Below are 22,372 nucleotides of genomic sequence, written 5' to 3'. Positions count from 1 at the left end.
TGTAATACAGTCTGGGGATTCATTCTCATAAAGAGGATAGTTGAAACTGAGGGGAGACAGGATCACCAAATGTGAGGAGTGGAGAGAGAAAAGAAAGGGGCCTAATGCATAACCGGGGTTGGGGGAAGATACTCCTTTTACCAAATTAGTTAGGGCTAATTCCAGTGTCTATAGAAAATAATTGAAAAAGGCAATTTAATCAGATTAAATGTACTTCCTATGTTTATAGATAACTGCCTCCTAAATTGGTGATTTTGTAAATATTTAGTTGGCGTGGCCAAGGAAGAAACAGGGCACACCTGTAGAATCTGTGTATCTTAATGAGGCTTGTTGAAGGATACTCTCTGTAGCCAGTAGAGGTCTCACAAGGACCGCAAATGAGACATGGGTGTTCCTTCAGCCTGCTACTCAAGTCTCCTGCAAACTAGTGGGGAAAGAGGTGAAAGGCAGCAGACTCCCCGAATGGTTAGTGGGGTGTTGTAACACCACAGATTGAGTGGTAGCAGCACCAAAAGTGGTTCTTCACTTCCTATGGGGCAGTGCAGAGCTCTGTGCCCCAGACCAGCTAGTCAGGGGTAGCAACTTCCAAGGTTGCTGCGGGAAGATGGAAGCACCAAAGATGACTTCACCAACTTTCCCTTTTTATAATCCCTTTTGGTAATGCCTCAGTTTCTAGAGATTCTAGGGCAGTGATTAGAAGGCTCATCTTTCTTTTCTTTTCTTTTCTTTTCTTTTCTTTTTTTTTTGCAGGGCAATGGGGGTTAAGTGACTTGCCCAGGGTCACACAGCTAGTAAGTGTCAAGTGTCTGAGGCCGGATTTGAACTCAGGTACTCCTGAATCCAGGGCCGGTGCTTTATCCATTGTGCCACCTAGCTGCCCTGAAGGCTCATCTTTCTTAACCTTACTTAGGAGGCAGAAATTTGTTATCTACAGGAACTAGAGTGCTACAAAACTTCATTTGGCCGAAACTGAGAATAATCACATTTTAGAAACAAGAAGAGATCTTCCCAGCAGTTTAAGTAAAACAAAGTACCAATATTGTGATAGATTGCGTGGGCAAATAAAAACCAACTGAAGTATTCAGAAAAAGTTTTCTTTATCTTCTAATTAGCTATTTCCATTGTCAATGGAAATGGCCTTGAGGCTTGCTCCTAGTAGGAGAATCATATAGCCTTTGCTCAAAAGATCATGTTGCAATTTTCCCTTCAGGTTCTAAATAAGAATGCTGACCTAGATAGGAGAGAAGGAGCAGAGAATTTAAAAGGATTCTAAGATTTAAGCTGAAAAGACTTCAATTTATCAATGTATGATAAGTCTTGAATGGATTTGTATACATTCTCTAGAAACTGTTAAGAATGTGTTGGCATTCAAAGAAGTTTGGCATTTGTCATCGGGGCAGCTAGGTAGTACAATGGAGAAGGTCACTGGGTTTGGAGTCAGTAAAACCAGAGTTCAAATCCAACCTCAGATGTATATACTTGTATGACCTTGGGCAAATTACTTGACTTCTGTCTGTCTCAGTTTCTTCATCTGTAAAATGGTTATATAATAGCACCAACCTCACAGGGTTATTGTGAAGCTAAATGAGATAATATTTGTAAAGTGCTATATGAATGCTAGCTACTACTACTATTAATTACAAAAATTCTAAATGCAAACATTTATAAACATCATGAAAAGCTAGACATTATGGAAAGCAGTACAATAGTCATAGTTTTGTTGACACCTATATAGGAGAACACCCACATTTGGCAAGACAGAAAAGACGCAGGTACTAGAAAACAGAAGGAATTGTCAAAGAGGTAGGAGAACTGAGTTCAGTGTCAATGGAAATCAAAGAATTATGATGTCATAAATTTAGAAATGGAAAGAACATTAAAAGGCATTCGGTCTAACCCCCTCCTTTTACAGATGAGGACATTGAGACCCAGGGAAGTTAATTTGTCCAAGGGTAGCTAGAATTACCAAAAGGAAGGAGAGATTATCCAGAAGCAGGTTTGAGTGGTATAGAACAATGACTGAGAACTGGTCTAGAATACCCATAATTAGCAATTAGCAGATTACAGGTGATTTTTTTTTTGCAAGGAATTTCAGTGGAGTGTGAGAGAAGAGGGAGTAGATTATATTCTAACTTCTCATTTTAGATCTGTAACTTTCTGTTTTAGGTATATTTTTAATAGGCAATATATTGTTGGGTCTTTTTTTGACCATTTTGTAATCCTTTTCCTTTTTTCATAGTACTATGTGTGAGGCACTGTGCTAAGCACTGGAATACAAAAACACCAAATTAAGACAGGAATTTTCACAAAGGGGAAACTTGAAATTCATTTATATTTATTTAATGTTGCTATTAAATTTGTTTTTTCTTCTATCATATTCTGCTACATTTGTTTTATTAATAAGGAGTATGGTATATTTTATTTTATCAGTACTACTCTAACCCCAGACTTTACATATATGCAGATCTTTAAATACAGTTCTTAAATTTCTATTGTTATCTCTAAGTTTGAAAAATATATACACCTGTGTGATCCTGGGCAAGTCACTTTACCTCTGTCTGCCTTAGTATTATTTCTATTTGTAAAATGGAGATAATAATAGCATCCACCTCACAGGGTTATTGTGAAAGTAAAGTGCTCTCATTTCTTTTCTGTATGTGGGTTTGGTATTACTAACTTTCCTCTTTTCCCACAATTCACCAGTTCTTCATTTATTATGTTAATAATCTAACTATTTCTCTTCTCTCTATTGTTAAAATCTGGATGGGTTAGTATATATGATATTTTTAGTTAACTATTCCATCCCCAAGACTACTTGTGGTTTTTAATTGCTAATCAAACCAAATTTGTTTTGCTTTCTTTTTTCAGGATTTGTAAATCAAGTCAAAGTTATACTACTGTGAGAACAATGAGGGAGTATTTAATAATATTTATAATTTGGTTATTTTGACATGACAATTTCCAATTTCCATGTAGTGATTCATAAGTTTAAAGCTTTCTTAGGTTTTACCTTTCTGAATTCCTTTTTCAGGGTTGCTTGGTATATCAAAGCATATCATTCAATTAGTCTATAAGAGCATATATTTTGGATACTTCTTGGGCAGATACTGCAGATACTAGACCCAAGAAGAAATAGGAAAAGATGAACGGCATTTTCAACAATCCCAAGTTGTTCTAAAAACTTACCTTCCAGTTCTCATATTGTAGATTCTCAAGTCCTCTCATCATTCTATACATCCTCTTGTGGAATACTCTAGCTTATTTATATGCTTCCTAAAATGTAGCACCCAGAATTGAACTCAGACCTCCACATGTGGTTGACAAGGGCAGGGCACAAAATAATATGGCAAAATTCTACTTCCCATTGTGCCACTCAACGCAACAGCTTGGAATAGTGCTAGATCTTCCAATTTCCAGTTCATTAAATGCCCCAGCAACTGCTGTCTAACTATGTCTTTCTCATTACTGGCTGAGTGAATTGTGAGCTCGGTTTTCTGAACCCAAAGGTAGAATTCATCCCCTAGGGGGATGCACTGCTGCACTGAGAGTCAGGAAGACCCGAATTAAAATCTACCTCTAACAATATATATGTGACTGTGAGCAGGCCATTTCGCTTCTCTGAACTTCAGGCAACTTTCTAAAAACAACACATGGCTGCAATCTGTGATGGTGGAGGGAATTCTCACAGTGTTAAACCACAGATTGCTAATATATCTCAAATTAATCTTGTTTAATTCAGTACCATTCTAGCTACTGTAGATTCTTTTGGAGTCCTGACTCTCATCTAAGATGTTAGATATTCTTTGCAACTTTATGGCATCTACAATTTTGGCAAGAATGACTTCTATAGGTTCATCCCAGTTATTGATAAAAATGTTGACTAGCAAAAGACAAAGGACAAATACTTTGGTTACTCTACTAGGAATCTGCCTCCAAGTTAACATTGATCCATTAATGGCTACTGTTCAGTTCCAGTCACTCAAATGCTTCTGAATTCCCCTCTACAAACTATCCACAAGGACAGCATGAAAGACATTAAAATGCCTTCCTAAAATGCAAGTATACTACTACATTGTAGCATCCTTTTGCTCTGTCCACGTGCTTAGCCTTTTCAGAAAGGAAATTAGGTGAGACTGGCATGACTTGTGCTTTGGAAGGAATGCTATTTGTGTTGTAACTCTTCCTTTATAATGTTCACAAATTTTTCCTTTAATACAACATTTTAGAATTTTGCTAGGGATTTAGAAGTCAAGCTCACTTTTCTATAGTTCACAGATTCAATTCCCTTTTGGAAATGGGAGCATTTGACCTTTTCTAGTTCTACAGCATCTCTCCGAATCTGCAAGATCTTTCAAAGATCACTGAGTGTGGCTCAGCAATTATATCTGAAAAGGGTTCTTTTAGTAGCCTAGGATATAGTTTCTTTATTGCTTGAAGGCACTGAGGACCTCTAAATACTGAGCTATGATCTCACTTATTTTTGGTTTCTACTGAATATTGTTGGTTTGTCCTTACCCGTCCAAAGATCATTCTTGAGAAATAAAACAGAGGTAAAATAGGAGTAGTGTAGCCCTTTCACCATCACCATCATCCATTATTATATCTTCCATGCCCAAGTAACTTTCCTACCTTTATTTTTGTTTGTTTTTGTGGGGTTTTTTTTTGGTGAGGCAATTGGAGTTAAGTGACTTGCCCAGGGTCACACAGCTAGTAAGTGTCAAGGGTCTGAGGCCGGATTTGAACTCAGGTCCTCCTGAATCCAGGGCCGGTGCTCTATCCATTTCGCCACCTAGCTGCCCCACCTACCTTTTTTTGATCTTCCTCTTGCTGCCAGTATAATTTGCAAAAGCCCAAATCCTTTTGATTGTCCTTAGCACTTATTGCCCATCTTAGTTCATTTTGGGCTGTGCATTCCTGACATTTTTCTTACACGACTATGATCAAGTCCTCTTGTCCACAATTATAACACTAAAAAACCAGATGTTCTGAGGACCCTTAGGAATTCCTGAGACCCTATTGGATGGTCTATGAGGCAAAATCTATTTTGATAAGACAAGATGTTTTTAATTCTAATATGGTAAATATCAATAGAAATGACCCACATAAACAAAAGCTTTGTGGGGCTGTCTTCAACAATTTTTAAGAATGTAAAGAGGTCTTGAAACCAGAAAGTTTGAGAACTTGCTGATTCTATGAAAGCAAATAGGTCTTTTTTTTTCTAGCAGCCTTCTTACCCTGGATATATCTTTTCCTGAAGTCTCCTCTTCCAATCTACTGAGAAAGGAGGTAAGATTGTTTCGGAGCCATCAGTTTCGGAGGTCAATAAGATAGTAACTACCAGAATCTGGGTTGGATCTTTGAATCTCAAAGGAGGAAAGATTCTTGAGGAAAGGTTGCAGAGGTATCACTATAGATGGAGAGTCTGTAAGTGGCAATGTGGAATGAGGGAGTGTTATGGACTCTTCCACTGGGACCGGTGAGTTATGGGGTATAAGTGAAAGTACAGCCATCTACGTCATCTAGAAGAAGCCAGGTCTCAGCGAGGGTAAAAAGATGGAAGGAAGAAAAGAGAAAGTGATGTAAGATAAAAGAAAATGTTCTAATTATAGAACAGGCATTCCAGAGACACAATGGGAGGGGTGAGCATGTCTGCAGTGGGAAACTGTAGGGGTCAGGTTAAGGGGAATGAGATTGGAGGAATGATGAGAAGATTCAAGGTTGACCTTTGGGTTTCAGGACAGCCCTTGACTGCTTGCTGTCCCAGGAGGCAAATGGAAGCCTGCCTCCTGGCACGCATGAGAAGGGGTGGTGTGTTTCTGAACAGGAAGCAGTGGCTGTGTCCCTGACTGACTCAGAGTAAACAGGAGTAGGGCCTGGTGGAGTGGTGATTCTTGAGGAGTCCAGAAGCCTTGTGAGTAATCAGGGAGTGGTATGGCCCTGTCTGTCTGCAGGTAGCTACAAGTCATTTAGAAAGGCTGCTGGTAGACCCTTTTGACACTTGGTTCACGCTGTCAATCAGTACCTGGTTATACCTGGATTCTTGTCTGATTTATTATATAAGAAAAAGTCTCTTCTCTATTATTAATTTTATCAATTCTTTTTAGTTCCCATTCAGGGGTAATTACATTTAGAAGACATCAGTGGAAGAGGCATGCACAGCAGGGTTAGACTATGCTCAGAGCTAGTCGGGTAATTTTTATAGGACCAAGGGGTGGGAAATGAGAGGATGCAGGATTCACAGCACAAGGCATAAAATAATAAGACCTACTTTTGAACGAGTGCCTCACCTGTAGTTCTGAAAGCCTATATAGTGTTTTCTGGGTACATGTAGCTAGCTTTAGAATCTGAGAACTATTAAATTTCTTCATCACAGCTGTCTATTCTCCTCATATATCCCTTGAATTTCTTCCCTTTCCACTCAAAACTCTTCATTTATCCAACTTTTTCCTTCATCTCAATCTACCTGTACTTTACTTTCTCCCTTTTTTTACTTCCATCGTGACAGATAGCAACAAAGCAACAATTCATTAATATTTGAAAGAACTATTTTATCATTAAACATATACATATATACACATATATGTGTATATATCCCTTATGTTCCATATAAAATATATACTCAGATTATTTGTATTTAGGTTTATTTGTAAAAAATAGTAAACAACATGGAAAATATGATAAAAAGATGCAGGCCTTCATGAAAACTAAATAATGACTTGTTGAATAATGCCTAGGTTAAAAAACCAATTACAGAAACAACAGATTAAAGATGACACATAACAACATTTATGGAATTCAGAGTATTGAGACAAAATAAATACACATACATACATACATATCAGTAAACATGTATAATATTAACAAAAGAAAAAAATGAGTGAGTTGAACTTGCAGTTAAAGAAATCAGGAAGTGAATTAATACATACCAAAAGTAAGTACAATGAAGGGAATTATTCCAATAAAATGAGAAATCAATATAAAAAGAGAATCAAAGGACAACTGAATTGATAAAAATAAACAGCTGTTTTTTAAAAAGTAAAAACAACAAAGTTGATGATAAACTTATAAAATACAATTGAACAAGAATCAAATGATCATCATAAATGATAAAGAGATTATAACAAATGCAAAAGAAATAAAGACTGTGCGCAGCCATTTAACAATATTTCAACCACAAAATAATTAGATAAACAAACAAATAAAGATGTAAGATACAGATAAAACAGAAAAGATGCAGATAGTTTAAAGAAACCAATTTTAGGAGAAAATAACAAATACTCCATTAATGAGTTGTCATATAAAAGGCAGAATGGTGTAGTGGTTATTGAGCTGATCTCAAAGCTAGGAAGGCCTGGATTCAAGGTCCACCTGATACCCATGAAAAATGACGTGTCCTTGGACAAGTCTCTTAACCTTTCCAAGCTTTGGGCAACACTGCTAAAGCTGTGAGTTGCAGAGAAGATAGAGACCTACATTGGAAGAGGGCATCTCCTCACTTAGTAATTCCCTCTATACAGGAAATCCCAAGTCCAAGTTCTTATCCCCATATAAAAAGGCACCAGGATCAAATGGATTCTTGGGTGAATTCTATTAGCTATTTAAAAAACCAAATAATTCTATGCTACTTAAATTGTTTTTAAAAAAGGGAAAGAAGGCATTCTACATTTTTTTCCCTATGAGGCAAATAAAGCTTGTATTTCTATACTAGGCAAAGATAAGACAGAAAAAACCCACAAACCAATATAATAAATCAATGTCAACACTGAATAAAATACTGACAAAGCACAGGAATGTAATGTGATATACTACGAAGAAAGAGTATTTAGATCAGGAATATAACAATGGTTAGAGGCAACATCACTGAATACTAAATAGATTACTAAACATGGAAGATCAGAAAAACTTGAGTTCAATTCCCATCTCGTTTACTTGGTAGTTATATGATAGGGAAAGGCTCAACCTCTCAGCCTCAATTTCCTCATCTGTAAACTGGGGATAATAATACCTTTAGCATTTACCTCATGGGATTTTTAAGCTTCAAATGAAATAATGTATGTAAAATGATTTCATGTCAGTTATTTTTATTCAGGATTGGGATAATAAGCATAATAATTTATGAGTCTATAAGACACATGAATAAGAAGAAAGTTGCAACTAAATGGAAGGATGGCTCATAGGCAAGCACTCCTAATAATGGCCAAAAAAAAAAGGAGTTGATGGAGTTTGTTAGGTTCGACCAACTTTTTTGTTTAAAAAATGTATATCCAAAATCAACAAGAAACATTATTTCATGAGGTCTTCCTCTAGATCTCTTGGCACTGTATGGATAACCAAGGCTATATCCATCACTTATCCCACACTCTCACTGCGTGACTAGCCCTCTCTTTTCTATCATTCATCTCTCTGATGATGTTTTCTAATACAAAACTCAGGCCCATATCCATTGCCCTTTGAATGACTTGTATACTTAATTTTTCAAGAGGGTCCAGGACAGAGCTTTGAGGTATACTCATTGTTAGTAGACATGACATGTGTTAAGATCTTGCAAAAGAGATTGAGGAGGAACAATTAGGAGAAGACCCAAGAGAAAGAAGGGTCACCAGAGAGCACAGGGTATCCATAAGAAAGGATGGTCAGGGGGCAGCTAGGTGGCACAGTGGATAGAGCACCAGCCCTGGAGTCAGGAGGACCTGAGTTCAAATCTGGCCTCAGACACTTAACACTTACTAGCTGTGTGACCCTGGGCAAGTCACTTAACCCCAATTACCTCACTAAAAAAAAAAAAAAAAGAAAAAAGAAAGGATGGTCAAATGCAATCCATCTACAGAGAAAGAACTGATGGTAGCTGAATACAGATTGAAGTATAATTTTTTTGCTAGTTCTTTTTTCTAAAGTTTTTTTGTCTATTTTCTTTCACAACTCAACCAATGTAGAAATGTTTTGCATGACTGCACATGTATAACTTATATTGAACTGCTTGAGTTCTTAAGCGGGAGTTAGGAGGGAGGGAGGGAGGGAGGAAGAGAAGTTGGAACACAAAGTTTTAAAAATTGATGTGAAAATTTCTTTATACATGTAACTTGGGGAAAATTCTAAATAAATAATTTTTTTAAAATTTAAAAGAAAGGATGACCAACAGTGTTCAATGATAGAGAGGTTAAAAAGGAAGAGGATTGAGAAAGGCCATTAGATTTGACAATTAGATTTGGGAGGGATAGGAATGTGGTAGAGAGAGTTGAAGGAGTGGGGAGAAGAAACAGTAGCAGAGAAAGGAGGTATTTGCCCAGGCAGCCTTCAACTCTGAGTCCCAAGGATTAGGAAGAGGTAAATACATTTGCTAGTCATAGGATGTGCAAGTCCTATTTGTTTGGAACTCCTATTCACTGGGTTCCTTTGTCGGTAGACATACACAGGATATCAGTTTCGGTAATCCTCAAATGCCAGAAGGAAGGGATATCAAGATGGGTATATAAAATGGTCAATATTTCCTGGCAATTGAGGCCTGGGTGCTGACAGAACTCATACTCAACACCAGTTCCTTTGCTTATGGCAAGATGATTGGTACAGCATCAGAATATATCAGAAACAAAACATATCCCCAAACCTCATTCTTGTTTAGGCCTGGTGTCTGAACCTCTTTTGTAGGAGGTTCAAGAACAAGGTATTTGAAAGAGGAAAGGAAGGTAAAAGAATTCATTAGGTGTCTACTATGTGCCAGGTACTGTGCAAAGTGATTTATAAATATTATCTCACTTGGTCCTCCCAACAACCCTGCTATCATTACTCCCATTTTGCAGAGAAGGAAATTGAGGCACAGAGGTTAAATGACTTGCCCAGGGTCACACAGCTAGCCAAGTGTCCAAGGCCAAATTTGACCAAAGGTCTTTCTGATTCCAGGCCCAGTGCTCAATGCACTGTACCACCTAGCTATTGCTTTCACCTTGTTCCACTGGTTCAAAGTGACTTACAGATTCAAGCTCAAAGCCTTAAGTCTCTATTTTTCCTTACAGCTTTTAGAGGTAGCTTTGCAAAAGATCTCTAGAAAGGAGGAGAAAGGAATGGGTCCTGGTGTTCCCAATAATGCTTGAGTAGAGGAGAAAAAAAGGCTCTGCTACATATATATTCAGGAAAAGTTGCCTGTTCAAGGGTTAACAAACATGATTGTCTTTGAATGGACAAATAAGAACTTCACAGGACACAGATTTGGGACCAAAGAAATATAAACATCATTATACATTTAAAGAGTAATCAAAAGTGTAGATAACAAGTTTCCTCTAACTTGAACTAAGAAGAATAAAAAAGAAAACAATAAATCCATCAGGAAATATTTGTGAAATATTCAGGCTTTGATGATTTTGAAAGGCACTTGAAAAGGAGAAGAAATGGGTGTGAGAAATCATTATTAATAACCAATAATTTGGGGGGAGATTTGGAGTTCTCCCCTCCTTCCAAAATCCTGACTTAGTCCAGTTTTTTCTTGAATCTCAAGCACTGATAATAAGATTGCAATAATGAGATTGCACTAGCTTTCCTTGTCTTAGTCAGACTCTATCCAACCTTGCAAGGAATTTAATCTAGGGTGGGGGATGCTCATTGTGTTCTACTCAAGCTTGGGTGGAGACAGATTCTTTTGTCTAGATAGTCAAAGACTGGGGGGGGGGTAGTCTGAGTAGAGATAATTTCTCTTTCCAGGGGTCACTCTCAACTCCCCATTGAAAAGGGCATATAATCTTTGAATTGATAGTCTAAAGCTATGGGTGGTCTGGTATAGAGATACTCAGCCCTTCACTTTAATATAGCCCACCTCCAATCACATTAACCAATTAGATTTGATTGCTGTTTAGTGAACTACCTACTGTTTTGAAGGGTTTATAAACTGTGAGTCTGCCGCCATGATTGTCTTTGGTCTAAGAGAGAGGGCCAAATGACCATCCTTTTATTAATAATGTTCTGGCCTTATTAATAAAATTATTAAATTACCCAGAAATTCTGTCTCTCTACCTTTTTAATCATCACATGGGTTACCCTTGGACAGGGCTTTATTTATTTTGCATAAATCAGCTCAAATCAGAACTACGGTTTTAGATACTCTATGCCTCTCTGGCTATTCACAGATATGGGTACCTATCTTCAAAAGGATAATTTTATGAATGAAAATGATCACAGTACTGTTAATTTTTCACTTGTTTTCTCAGAGAGCTCAGGGAAGCAACCAAGTGATAGGTGATGCACTGGTGATAGTTATACCAGAAAATGATAATAGTAAGGGGTTAAATTATAGTGGATTACCAATATTTCTGCAGTCAAATAAAGATGCCTTATGAAAACAGGAGTGACAAAAAAGCTTAAAATATTTTATTTAAATACTAGAGAATAATTTCCCCACTGATCCCTAAAGAAATCCTATCATATACCTCACCTCTTCCAGGGCTGATGGCTGTGAGCAGAGGCCTGTGATCATTCATTTTCTCCTGCCTTTCTTTTTGAGAAACAAGATCCATTTCTTTTTTCCCCAAAAACTTGCTCGATGGGTAAAACAGGCCAACGGTTTGCGTGCCTTTGTCCTTCTTTGCTGGCATATTACATTTCGACATGGGAGCATGTAGCCATGCTAACTGAGGCTATAAGGCAAAATAGAGAAAGCAAAAATTAAAATGTAACTTAATTTTTCTAGTTTTCTTAACTTCTCTAGTCTTCATATAAAAATGATATTCCTAACCAAGAAAAATCTTTTCTAGAGAAATAAACATTGAACAAACAAAACTATCAAACTAAGAATAGAATTTTTAAAAAACATTACAGCTTTTATGAAGTTATAAAACAACAGGACTCACACATAAAGTAATCAATGTGTATAAAAATTTAACATTGCCTGTGTATAAATTTTACTTCTTAGCTTGACTTTCTAATAAATCTTTAGCTTCATTGATTTTGGCTGCTACATAAGGAGATCTTCCCTTGTCTGGGTGGTTTAAAAGCATGATTTGTCGGTGAGCATCTCTAATTTTCCCCTTATTGGCTGTAGGGCTTATGGAATAGAATTTGAAGGATGTCGTGGGGAAAAGAGTAAATGAAATAGTCTAAACTTTTTACTTTGTTCTCACTCTTTTTTGCTTGATTGCTATGGAGTGCTTTTGTTCATTAAATATGATGTAAGTCCCATAATTCTATAGGTAACACAGTTTCCAAAAGGGCCTAAATTACACCCAGGTAGTTGCTTATGAATTCAAGAATGTCAATACTAAGTGACTTTCAACATTGTTTCCATCGTCTGTGAGAGGTTGTGGAAGAAGCAGGGGAAGAGAGGACTAAAGTTGAATAAATAGGAGAGGAAAACCATGAAGATGATTTATTTAGAGGATTCTGGCCTTTGTGGAGGAGGACAGAGATTAAATTTGGAGAGAAACTGAGGAAAAGTTGAAGAATAACTCAGCCTGAAAGAAGAGGAGAGAGAAAGGCTTGGATCTTGGGAAAGAAGATTAAGAGAAAGGAATCAAAGAGAAAGAGAAGAGAATGTAGTTAGAGCAGCAAGATGAGTAAAACAAAATGCTAAAACACTCAAGAGTTACAGAGAAAGGAAAGGAAGGGGCACGTGGCCGTTAAGTTACCAAAGAGATCTTGGGAGGATGTAACAGATTGTGAAGGGCTTAGGGTGTTGTAAACATCCACTAGCAGATTTTCTGCTTTGTCTATGGAAATGCTTCTTTTGTTTGGTATCTGTGAGGTTCTGAGCAAAATTTTTAAAAAAACCAAAACACCCACAAGACTAAGAAAACTAATTACCAAAGAGAACACATATATTACACTGTCCTACCTCCTCCATCCTTTGTGTGTGTCATGCACTGAGTGTGCAGTTTGCCTTTCTGACATAGCCAAGTGGTTCTTCTCTATGTGTCAAATGCAGGCTGGTCTCCCTTCATTCAAGGAATGCATCCCCCACCCCCTCCGGAATATCGGGGACAACAAAATCCTTAAAAGTTCTTTGAAAACCAGACGCGGAGATGTAATGGAAAAAATAAGTAAACAAAGTGTAACTTGTCCTTTAGTTACTCCAGACTTGCAGTCACACTCACAGGTTAGGTCCTCAGAAGTGCAATTGCTACCTTTGGCTCTAAGGGTAACTCTGTGTGCGGCTGTTTCTACTGCTGTGGCAGACAAACATCCACCAGTATTCTTCTCATTAAAAATCAGCCAGTACAATTAATTCGCTTTTAGCAAAAGCATTTACTAAGATGGCCTAAGGAAAAACAGTTGGTAGAAAACATCCCTCCCATAAAATTGGAGAGCCCTTTTCTACGAGCACATAGTGTTCATGGGAAAGGCAGGAGTAAACTTAAGAGTGCAATAGTCCTGGGGCCCCCATGTATGACACACATGAATGAAGTTATTCACAGTTCCTAGAACTGGAAGTCCTTCCTCACTTTATAAAATCCTCCTGCCGCGTTCTTTGGGGCCTGCTTGCGCCACTTCTAACTCTTCCTGAGCTGATGAATTGTGAACAAGAACTGGACTAGTAAATTTCTGGAATTTCTCTAGCAATTTAAAGCCTCCAGAGATATGGCCAGCTCACCTGCATAGCAAATCGTTACATTCCCTTCTTGAATTAACCGAAGAGATTTGTATCTCATAAAAGGGCCACCATATACATTCATTTTTCTTTATACGTTAACATTTCATCATATATAGCCACCCTGACACGTAACACCTTGTGATAATATTCTAGACCCTTCTGTGATTATATTAAGTGAAGTTAGTTGAATTAATTGATGATTCTCTTCCCCCTTAATAAAACTATGTGAAATGGCAGAAGAGAAAAGCGTTCTGTGTCAAAAGGATGAAGAGTAGAAGGATATCTAGAGGAGGAAAAGAAGGGAGAAGATAACTACATTTAAACCTAAAACACAAACGTGAGGATCTTCCTCAGGAGGAGGGAACTGGGTGCTCTGAAGAAACAGCAGCTCCTTGTCCTTTAAGGACAAGATTAAACAGTGGTCAGATGAGAGGTCGCTCAGGAAGGGCATCCCCACCCTCCCAGTCCCTCCTCTGACGCTGCCACCTCTCTGGGAGCCCCTTCCTGCTCTTCCAGTCTTCTTTTACGCATTCCTCCTCCACATCTTCTCCTCGATCCAGTGACATTGGCCTTCTGGCTCTTCCACAAACAAGACACTCCATCTCGAAGCTCTGGGCGTCTTCTCTCACGGTCCCATGCTGGGAATGTCCTCTCTTTCCTGCCAATTACTAACCTCCCTGGCTTCCTTTAAGTCCCAACTAAAATGCCAAAGGAAGCCTACCCCACGCCCTCTTAATTCTAGTGCCTTTGCTCTATTATTTCCTCTTTATCCTGCATATTGCTGGCTTTGTATATATTTGTTTGCATGTTCTTTCCCCCATTAGATTGTGAGGTGCTTGAGGGCAGGGACTGTTCTTTGCCTCTTTTTGTATCCTCAGCGCTTAGGTTAGTGCCTGGCACAAGGTAAGTGCTTAATAAATATTGATTGATTGATTGATGAGTGGTCAGCTGGTGGGTCAGCCTGCTTCAAGTTTCTCCCCACTCCAGTCTTTCCTCTATCCAGCTGCCAAAGTGATCTTCCTAAATTGTAGTTCTAATCATGTCACCTCATTTGCCCCCTTCAATTAACTCCTGTGGCTCCCTATCATTTCCAAGACCAAAGAGAAAATTCTGTTTGGCATTCCAGGCCCTTCCTGACCCAAACCCCAACTTTTGCAGTCTTCTTACATCTTGCTTACCCCCACATACCCTGCAATCCGGTAGCCCTGGCCTTCTCGCTGTTCCTTACATAAGACGCTCCATATCTTGATTCTGGCATTTTCACTGGCTGTCTCCCCATTCCTGGAATTCTCTCCTTCCTCACCTTCACCTCCCACCTTCCCTGACTTCTTCAAGTCCCAGCTGAAAGTCCTCCTTCTATCCCCGCTGAATACTAGTACCTTCCCTCGGCTGATTATCTCCAGAGTATTCTGTATTAGCTTGTTTGTACATAGTTTTTGTACGTTGTTTCCCCCAATAGACTAAACTCCTAGAGAAAAGGGACGTCTTTCTTTGTATCCCTGGAGGTTAGCACATAGTAGCTGCTTAATAAATAATTACTGACTAACCAACTGACTCTTCCTCTTTTTCCAGTAATTTTGGTAAAACAAAGTCTGTACGTTGTGCACTGAGTCTATCAACCTTACCAAATTATTTGGAAGATTACTGCTTTATAGTATAGTTTGAGATCTAGTACTGCTAGGCTTCCTTCTTTCCTACTTGCTCTTCCATATGAATTTGGTTATAGGTTTTTTCTAGCTCTACAAAGTTATACTTTGGTAGTTTGGTATGACACCAAGTTAATTTAAATGTAATTGTCATTTTAACTATATTTGTTTAACTTATCCATAAGCAATTAATGTCTCTCCAATTATTTTGTTTGTCTTCATTTCTATAAAGTGTTTTGTAGTTAAATTCATATCCTTCTTGGGTATGTCTTGGTGGACCACCAATAATATTGTATTTAAGAATTTTTACTAGTATATTCTACTATCCTTTCAAGATAGCCAGAAACAGATTGGCTACCAGGATCACAGCCATTCCTCATCAGGTACGGCACCTAAGGTGTATCATTACATCCTACCAGCTACCTTTCATTTCATAAACTGTGGTTTTGTTTTGTTTTGTTTTGTTTTGTTTTTTGCAGGGCAATGAGGGTTAAGTGACTTGCCTAGGGTGACACAGCTAGTAAGTGTCAAGTGTCTGAGGCCAGATTTGAACTCAGGTCCTCCTGAATCCAGGGCCAGTGCTTTATCCACTGCACCACCTAGCTGCCTCATAAACTTTTTTTTTTTTTTAGTGAGGCAATTGGGGTTAAGTGACTTGCCCAGGGTCACACAGCTAGTAAGTATTAAGTGTCTGAGGCCGGATTTGAACTCAGGTACTCCTGAATCCAGGGCCGGTGCTTTACCACTGCGCCATCTAGCTGCCCCATAAACTTTTAATAAAGTGAAGTCTGGAAAAATGTTTATCAAAGACATCTTTAATTAAGGAAACTGAGGGAATAAACACGAATACTAACAGTCAATATAAGGCTAAAGTCAAAGGAAAAAAGATTTGAGGAAAGGGAAACAAACAGCCTGAGCAGAAATTCTGGAGGGAGTTACTCTTCCCACATCTGGCTCAAGCAGAACTGTGTTCTAATCCCAGCTCTATTTACTTGGTATGCAATATTTTGTCACACCCTCTTTGTCATATTCCCTTCTGGCTCCCCTCCTACTTAAATTATGTCAGAGTAATTTCATTTTATTTTTTTCACAAAGCAACTATAGTGGGGCAGCTAGGTGGTGCAGTGGATAAAGCACCGGCCCTACATTCAGGAGGACCTGAGTTCAAATCCAGCAACAGACACTTGACATTTACTAGCTGTGTGACACTGGGCAAGTCACTTGACCCTCACTTCCCTGAAAAAAAAAAACAAAAAAAACAAAAACAAAGTAACTATAGTAGTGAGAAGCAGCATGCATAGTAGACTGGCCTTAGGATCAGGAAGACCTAGGGTACATGAACCACCCCCAAGGTTGTAGTAAGAAATTATTTTTCAAACTTTAAAGAACCATGTGAATGTTAGGTCTAATCCATTCAAATCCAAATTTCCTTAAGTAGTGTTACACATGGACCAAGATTTCTATTTGACTAAAAATAATCAAATAATCTTGAGTCCCAGCATTTCCATGTAAATAAGTATGGTAGATATAGGATTTAGATTCCTCAATAGTACATTTTCCCCCCAGACCTTGTTATAGATCCATTGATTTGAAATGAATAGAGCAACAGAGCAATAGCAAAAATTAGAGAGTATGGGCCTGTCAGAAAGGAGTACCACCCATGGATCTAGGCATGCACCCTGGATCTTTGCTGAGCATCATCATGTACCTTACTGGGATGATGTTTCAACTCCAGATTGGTCCCTGTGATTCCCTGTTAGGTAGAAGGTTGTATCAAAGATTATTGTCCCCTGAGAATAAACCTTTGAAAATGGTTCTGACCCTTATTTGGGGGGCCTTTCTCTGTGATATACTTTTTCTCTCTCTTGGACTTTCAGAAAGGGATAGGGAAAGAGAAGATTTCTCCCACTATTTAAGTAGTGTCCTAGCAAATCAAACAAGGATGCTTCTGGCATATTTGTACACATCCCTAATTCTGGATAGTCCTCTTGGCCTGGGGAGGTTCCAACATCGTCTCTTAAGTGCCTCCTTTGTGTAGCTTACACCAGAGTCTCAGCCAAGTCAACGTGGCACAGTTCTACCATGAAGAGTCCAAGCAAAAGTGCAGTTGGCATAGTTCTTAGACATTCTCAAAACTGACTGTCTTTTGTGAGAAGCCAATCGGGCCTGGAAATTATACTCACCCCTAAATATACAGTTATACAAATTCAACAAGCAAGCAATGTTTTACAGAGTTCTCATAGGCTACCTTCTTGCCTTAGTGCTTATACAAGCCTGTCCCAACTCAAAACAATTTGGGAACAAAATTAAAATTAAATCAATAGCTCTGAACATGTGTGGGTCTCCCAAAAGGGCTTAAGCATCTGCAATGGTAGATTGATGGGCCCCAAGATTACATGAGATACCCCAGCTCTGAGTTGGTCCAGGGTAGGGGAGCTAGCAATGTACAAGATAAGGGCTTCTTTCTCCCATTCCTCTAAGTGGCTGATGCCCAAATCTTGAACTCAAGAACTCTTGACCCATGAGGTAGCTACCAAGGCCGGAGTATTGCTGATTGCAAGCCTGTGCTCAGGGAAGGAAACAATGTCAGGGAAGTAGGTGGCCAGGGACTCAGACTCACCTAGGCAAGCACCTATTTCCACTGCCATGTACATGTAGCTGCCACACCTTCTGGTGGGGGAGAAATCCTCTACTCTTCCTCCTTTCTGGCCGTTCAAGGGAAAGAAATTGTGGACCCTAAGGGTCACAAAAGAGAAAGGCAGAGACATTGATTTCCAAAGCTTTCTAGCCTCACTAGAGTCCATCCTCTTTACTCTCGGGGACAATCACCTGCAACACCATTCTATAGTCATGAAGACCAAACAGGAGTTTCTGCATCATCCTGCAATGGAAACGTCACCTAGCAAAGATCCAGAGAGTAAAGACACCTTCACAGACAGGCTTCCTTTCTAGAAGGATAAAAGGCTGTCATTTCATCAAAGGAACTGGGGGGCCTCAATTGATCAGGAATACCCAGATCTGCCACCTGCTACACATTCAAGTCCTTTGAGCTTAAGCTCTCTATAAAACCATAATCAGATCCACAGTGGCAGAAATTACACAAATAATCTGAACATATATAATCCGATGTGTCTGTGTGGCATTCTCTTTTTTAGACCTTACCTCAGAAAGAGTGTCCATTTCTCTAGCATTAAAGATCACGCTATTACCAGTTTTTATGCTTGTGAAGGGCTCCACATAATCACCACAAGAGCCGCAGTATCGGGCATCTGGGTAATTGCTGGCTCTGCATTTAGTGCAAATGGAATAGCAGGCTGGAACGGTAGGCTAGAAAAATAGAAGATAGTTCTCATTTTAGTGACAATTTCAAGGATCTGATATTTCATCAGGACGGGCCTCCTTCTGCAGATGTAAATCACAAATCCTCTGAAACATGGTAAATGGTCTCATGAGAGTTGTCATGCAGAAAACATTCATTACCTTGCAACCAGTGTGAAGATGATGATGGTCCTTGGAGAGGGAGAGAGAGAAGAAGGAAAAGGAGAGAGAGAATGCTACTGGGCCTTGAGGACATGCCAGACCTTGTGCTCTGCTCGTGTCATCTTCAAGAGCACAGGGCCATCTTTACACCTGGAGGAGGTACCATAATAGACTAGGACTTTAGTCAAAGTAACCCAGGGTTCCCAATGGCTCTGTCAATAGAATACGAATTCTGACAGTGACTACCAGCGTCATGTGGCAGTGATTTCAGAGACTATTAATTCAATTAATAATGTGGTTCATTTTTTTGAAATAAAAAAAGTATCCCTATCTTTAGATTCTTTGAGAACATTGGTCAAATAAGTAGAATTTCCCAACCATAATCTCAAAGGAATAAATATATATACATACATATATGTGTATATATATATATATATGTCTATATGTCTATATATATTTGGGGGGAGCAGGGCAATGAGGGTTAAGTGACTTGCCCAGGGTCACACAGCTAGTAAGTTTGAAGCCGTATTTGAACTCAGGTCCCCCTGACTCCAAGGTCAGTGCTTTATCTACTGCACCATCTAGCTGCCCCCTCAAGAATATAACTTTGGGATTAACAGAAGCTACAGAGCAGAAACACTGGATCTGTCCGGATCACCTTCAAGAAGATCAGGGCTAAAGAAGTCTGGGTGGGGCAGCTAGGTGGCACAGTGGATAGAGCACCAGACCTGGAGTCAGGAGGACCTGAGCTCAAACCCAGCCTCAAACACTTGACACTTACTGGCTGTGTGAGCCTGGGCAAGTCACTTAACCCCAATTGCCTCACCAAAACAAAACAAAAAAAGTCTATGGGGAAAGTACATACCTTAGCTCCACACCAGTCACAAAAACGTGCATCACAACGATTCCTGCGGCCACATTTTGAACAGGAAATGGTTGTTGTCTTCTGACTGATAAGAGGTGAAGTTACTTCTCCATTGAATATTGGCTAGTGAAACAAAACTATTTTTAAGGAAGAGCAACAATATTTCCTCCATTCCCCCCTTCCCCAACAAAACAACCAAAACGAAGTAACTACAACACTTAGTGCAACAATACAGCAAAGCTAAAGAATGCATCACTGAAATATTTCTGGCCAGTAAATAAAATGGATTTTAATGTTAGCTATACAGGACAGAATGTTCCTGGGCTCTCTTTTGTGGGAGAGCAACAGATATGTCTGTAGTAAGCTTATACAAGGAGATTAATCCTAAGAATTAATTGTAATAATTATGATTAGGCTATAAAATAATTGTCACCTATGGTTTTTTGGGGGGGTTTTGTAGGGCAATGAGGGTTAAGTGACTTGCCCAGGGTCACACAGCTAGTAAGTGTCAAATGTCTGAGGCCGGATTTGAACTCAGGTACTCCTGACTCCAGGGCCAGTGCTTTATCCACTGCGCCACCTAGCTGCCCCAGGCTATAAAATAATTAATGGAATATAACCTGAGGCCCTAAATTGGCCCCATTGGTATGGGACTCTCTCTTCATTGGTGGAGATCAATGCCTTGGGTCTAAGTGAGAGGCAGGGTGGTAGAGTTGGTGAGAATGAAAGAGAAGAGAGATCTAAGTAGTTTTCAATTGAGAGAAGAGATATTCCAACCTCTCTTCAAAGTTATGAAGGAAGAAAGACTCTGGGGAAAAAAAGCAACATGTAGAACTTCAATCATATCCTCATCCTTAGTTTGCTACACTAGAGACTTCAGGGAATTTTCCTTGGGCAAGAAATGAGATTCTCTCTCTTGGTTGAGTTTAGTTACCTCACTCTCAATGAGAGAGCTCCTTCAGTCTGTATTGTCTGGTATACTTTCTCAGATTTCTGTTTTGCTTTTGGATAAATAGATTTTGCTTTTTGCTTTATGGAACTGCTATTTCAGGGGAAGAGAGTCCCCTGAAATGGGGACTTTGCTATGAAACTTGGAGTTCCTCCTCCTTATTAATAACAATCAAGAGTTTAGCTTGAGCCTGAAAACTACTTCCTTTAAACTAATAATGTTTAAGGGAGCATATAATTCTTGCTTGTTATTCCTCTCTGAGAAGAGCAGAGTGGCCGGCCTCTGTCCCCACCTTCTGCTTCCCCTCCTGGAAGGAATTAAGGTCTCCCTTGGAGAAGGCTGAGAGGAGGAGAGAGGCTTCCCTTTGGGCCACACACAACCTTTCTTGCTACAGATATTGATGATGTATGTTTATTTGTGCAGGCTCTCTATCCTTTTTTTTTTTTTTTTAGTGAGGCAATTGGGGTTAAGTGACTTGCCCAGGGTCACACAGCTAGTAAGTGTTAAGTGTCTGAGGCTGGATTTGAACTCAGGTCCTCCTGACTCCAGGGCTGGTGCTCTATCCACTGCGCCACCTAGCTGCCCCTCTCTATCCTTTTTTACTGGCAAGAAGATATAGTAGCTAAGTATGATCAACAAAGTGGCTCCCAGGACTTAATTTCCCATAGTGCTTCAAGTCCAGAAATCATTTGCCACTGTCAGAAACCACAGGTCACATTCAGAGTGGGGAACAGGAGAATGTGTATTGTGGTGCTACCATGGCATTTCCCAAACTCTGGAGTCCTGGTGGGATCTTGGGACCCCAAAGTCTAACCAAGAGGCTGCATAGATATCCAGCCTAATCTGAGAGACTTTCTGATAAGAAAGGGAGACTGATGGATAGCTTTCTCACCCAGTCTGCCCACATGTTGAGAGAGTTTTTCTTAGAAGGTTTCTATCCCATCCATCCCCTTTGTAGAAGTACAGAGACTATACTATTTGACCATCAGAAGGTGATGGTTTTACTGTTTGATTCCCTTCTTTGTTCCTTATGTATTTTTTTTTTTAGTGAGGCAATTGGGGTTAAGTGACTTGCCCAGGGTCACACAGCTAGTAAGTGTTAAGTGTCTGAGGCCGGATTTGAACTCAGGTACTCCTGACTCCAGGGCCGGTGCTCTATCCACTGCGCCACCTAGCCGCCCCCCTTATGTATTTTTTAAAAAGTCTTAATTACAAGTTTTTTCAGGCTATTGTATTTTTTAATTTTTAAAAAATGTTTTTTGTATGGTCTAGTATTAGAGTTGCACTGAACAGGGCCTCATGCTGTGAGTTGTAAGACTGATACGTCAAATAGCTACACTAAATTTGGCATAGAAATGGAGTTTCTGAGGCATTTGGGACCTACATCCCCTGTTTCTGTCACCCTTGTTTCTTATTAAAGGACAATGAAAATGCATCACAGAAAACACAAGTCCTTACTTTTCCATAATTCCCTCCCAAAAGCAAATCTGCTACTAGGCTTTTAAAAGCCTATATTAGCTATAGTGCAGATGCTAGTGCTAATATAAATATTTCTGAATATGTGGGCTAGCTAAAAAATCTCTGGAAGAAAACTTCTGTATACCTGGGTACCACCTAATCATTTTATGCATTAAATGATGTCCAGAAAGAAGTTAATAGATAGGCTATTTGTTCACCTAGGAATCTGGCTCAAAAAAGATAGTAAGGGGATTTAAATCATATTAACCTACTTTGTGACTCTGAAACTGACAACTCAACAGAAAAAAATCTGAAAGGAAATATGTTTACAAACTTGTTCAACCAGCTCTTGTGTTCTTGTAGGCACAATAAAGAACAGATTCCCACAGGGAGTACAGTGAGGA

At 39.2% G+C, this 22,372-nt stretch overlaps 1 protein-coding gene across 8 annotated transcripts in view; it reads right to left on the bottom strand.

The window, feature by feature from the left end:
* Nucleotides 1-22,372, bottom strand: part of DZANK1 (double zinc ribbon and ankyrin repeat domains 1) — a 141,074-nt gene that overhangs the window by 66,242 nt on the left and 52,460 nt on the right. For 7 of the 8 annotated variants that reach the window (XM_043989377.1, XM_043989378.1, XM_043989376.1 and 4 more), the window contains 3 exons: nt 19,562-19,684; nt 18,379-18,543; nt 11,420-11,621 (listed from right to left, as the gene is read on the bottom strand). In XM_043989377.1, coding sequence (XP_043845312.1) covers nt 11,420-11,621; nt 18,379-18,543; nt 19,562-19,684 — 490 coding nt within the window. The remainder of the gene's footprint in view (nt 1-11,419; nt 11,622-18,378; nt 18,544-19,561; nt 19,685-22,372) is intronic. The other variant, XM_043989374.1, reaches the window with a different exon arrangement.

The sequence above is a fragment of the Dromiciops gliroides genome, chromosome 2, assembly GCF_019393635.1.
Source record: "Dromiciops gliroides isolate mDroGli1 chromosome 2, mDroGli1.pri, whole genome shotgun sequence".
Classification (NCBI taxonomy): Eukaryota; Metazoa; Chordata; class Mammalia; order Microbiotheria; family Microbiotheriidae; genus Dromiciops; species Dromiciops gliroides.
Note: the sequence above shows the minus strand (reverse complement) of the source record. Positions and strands in the feature narration are given on the sequence as shown.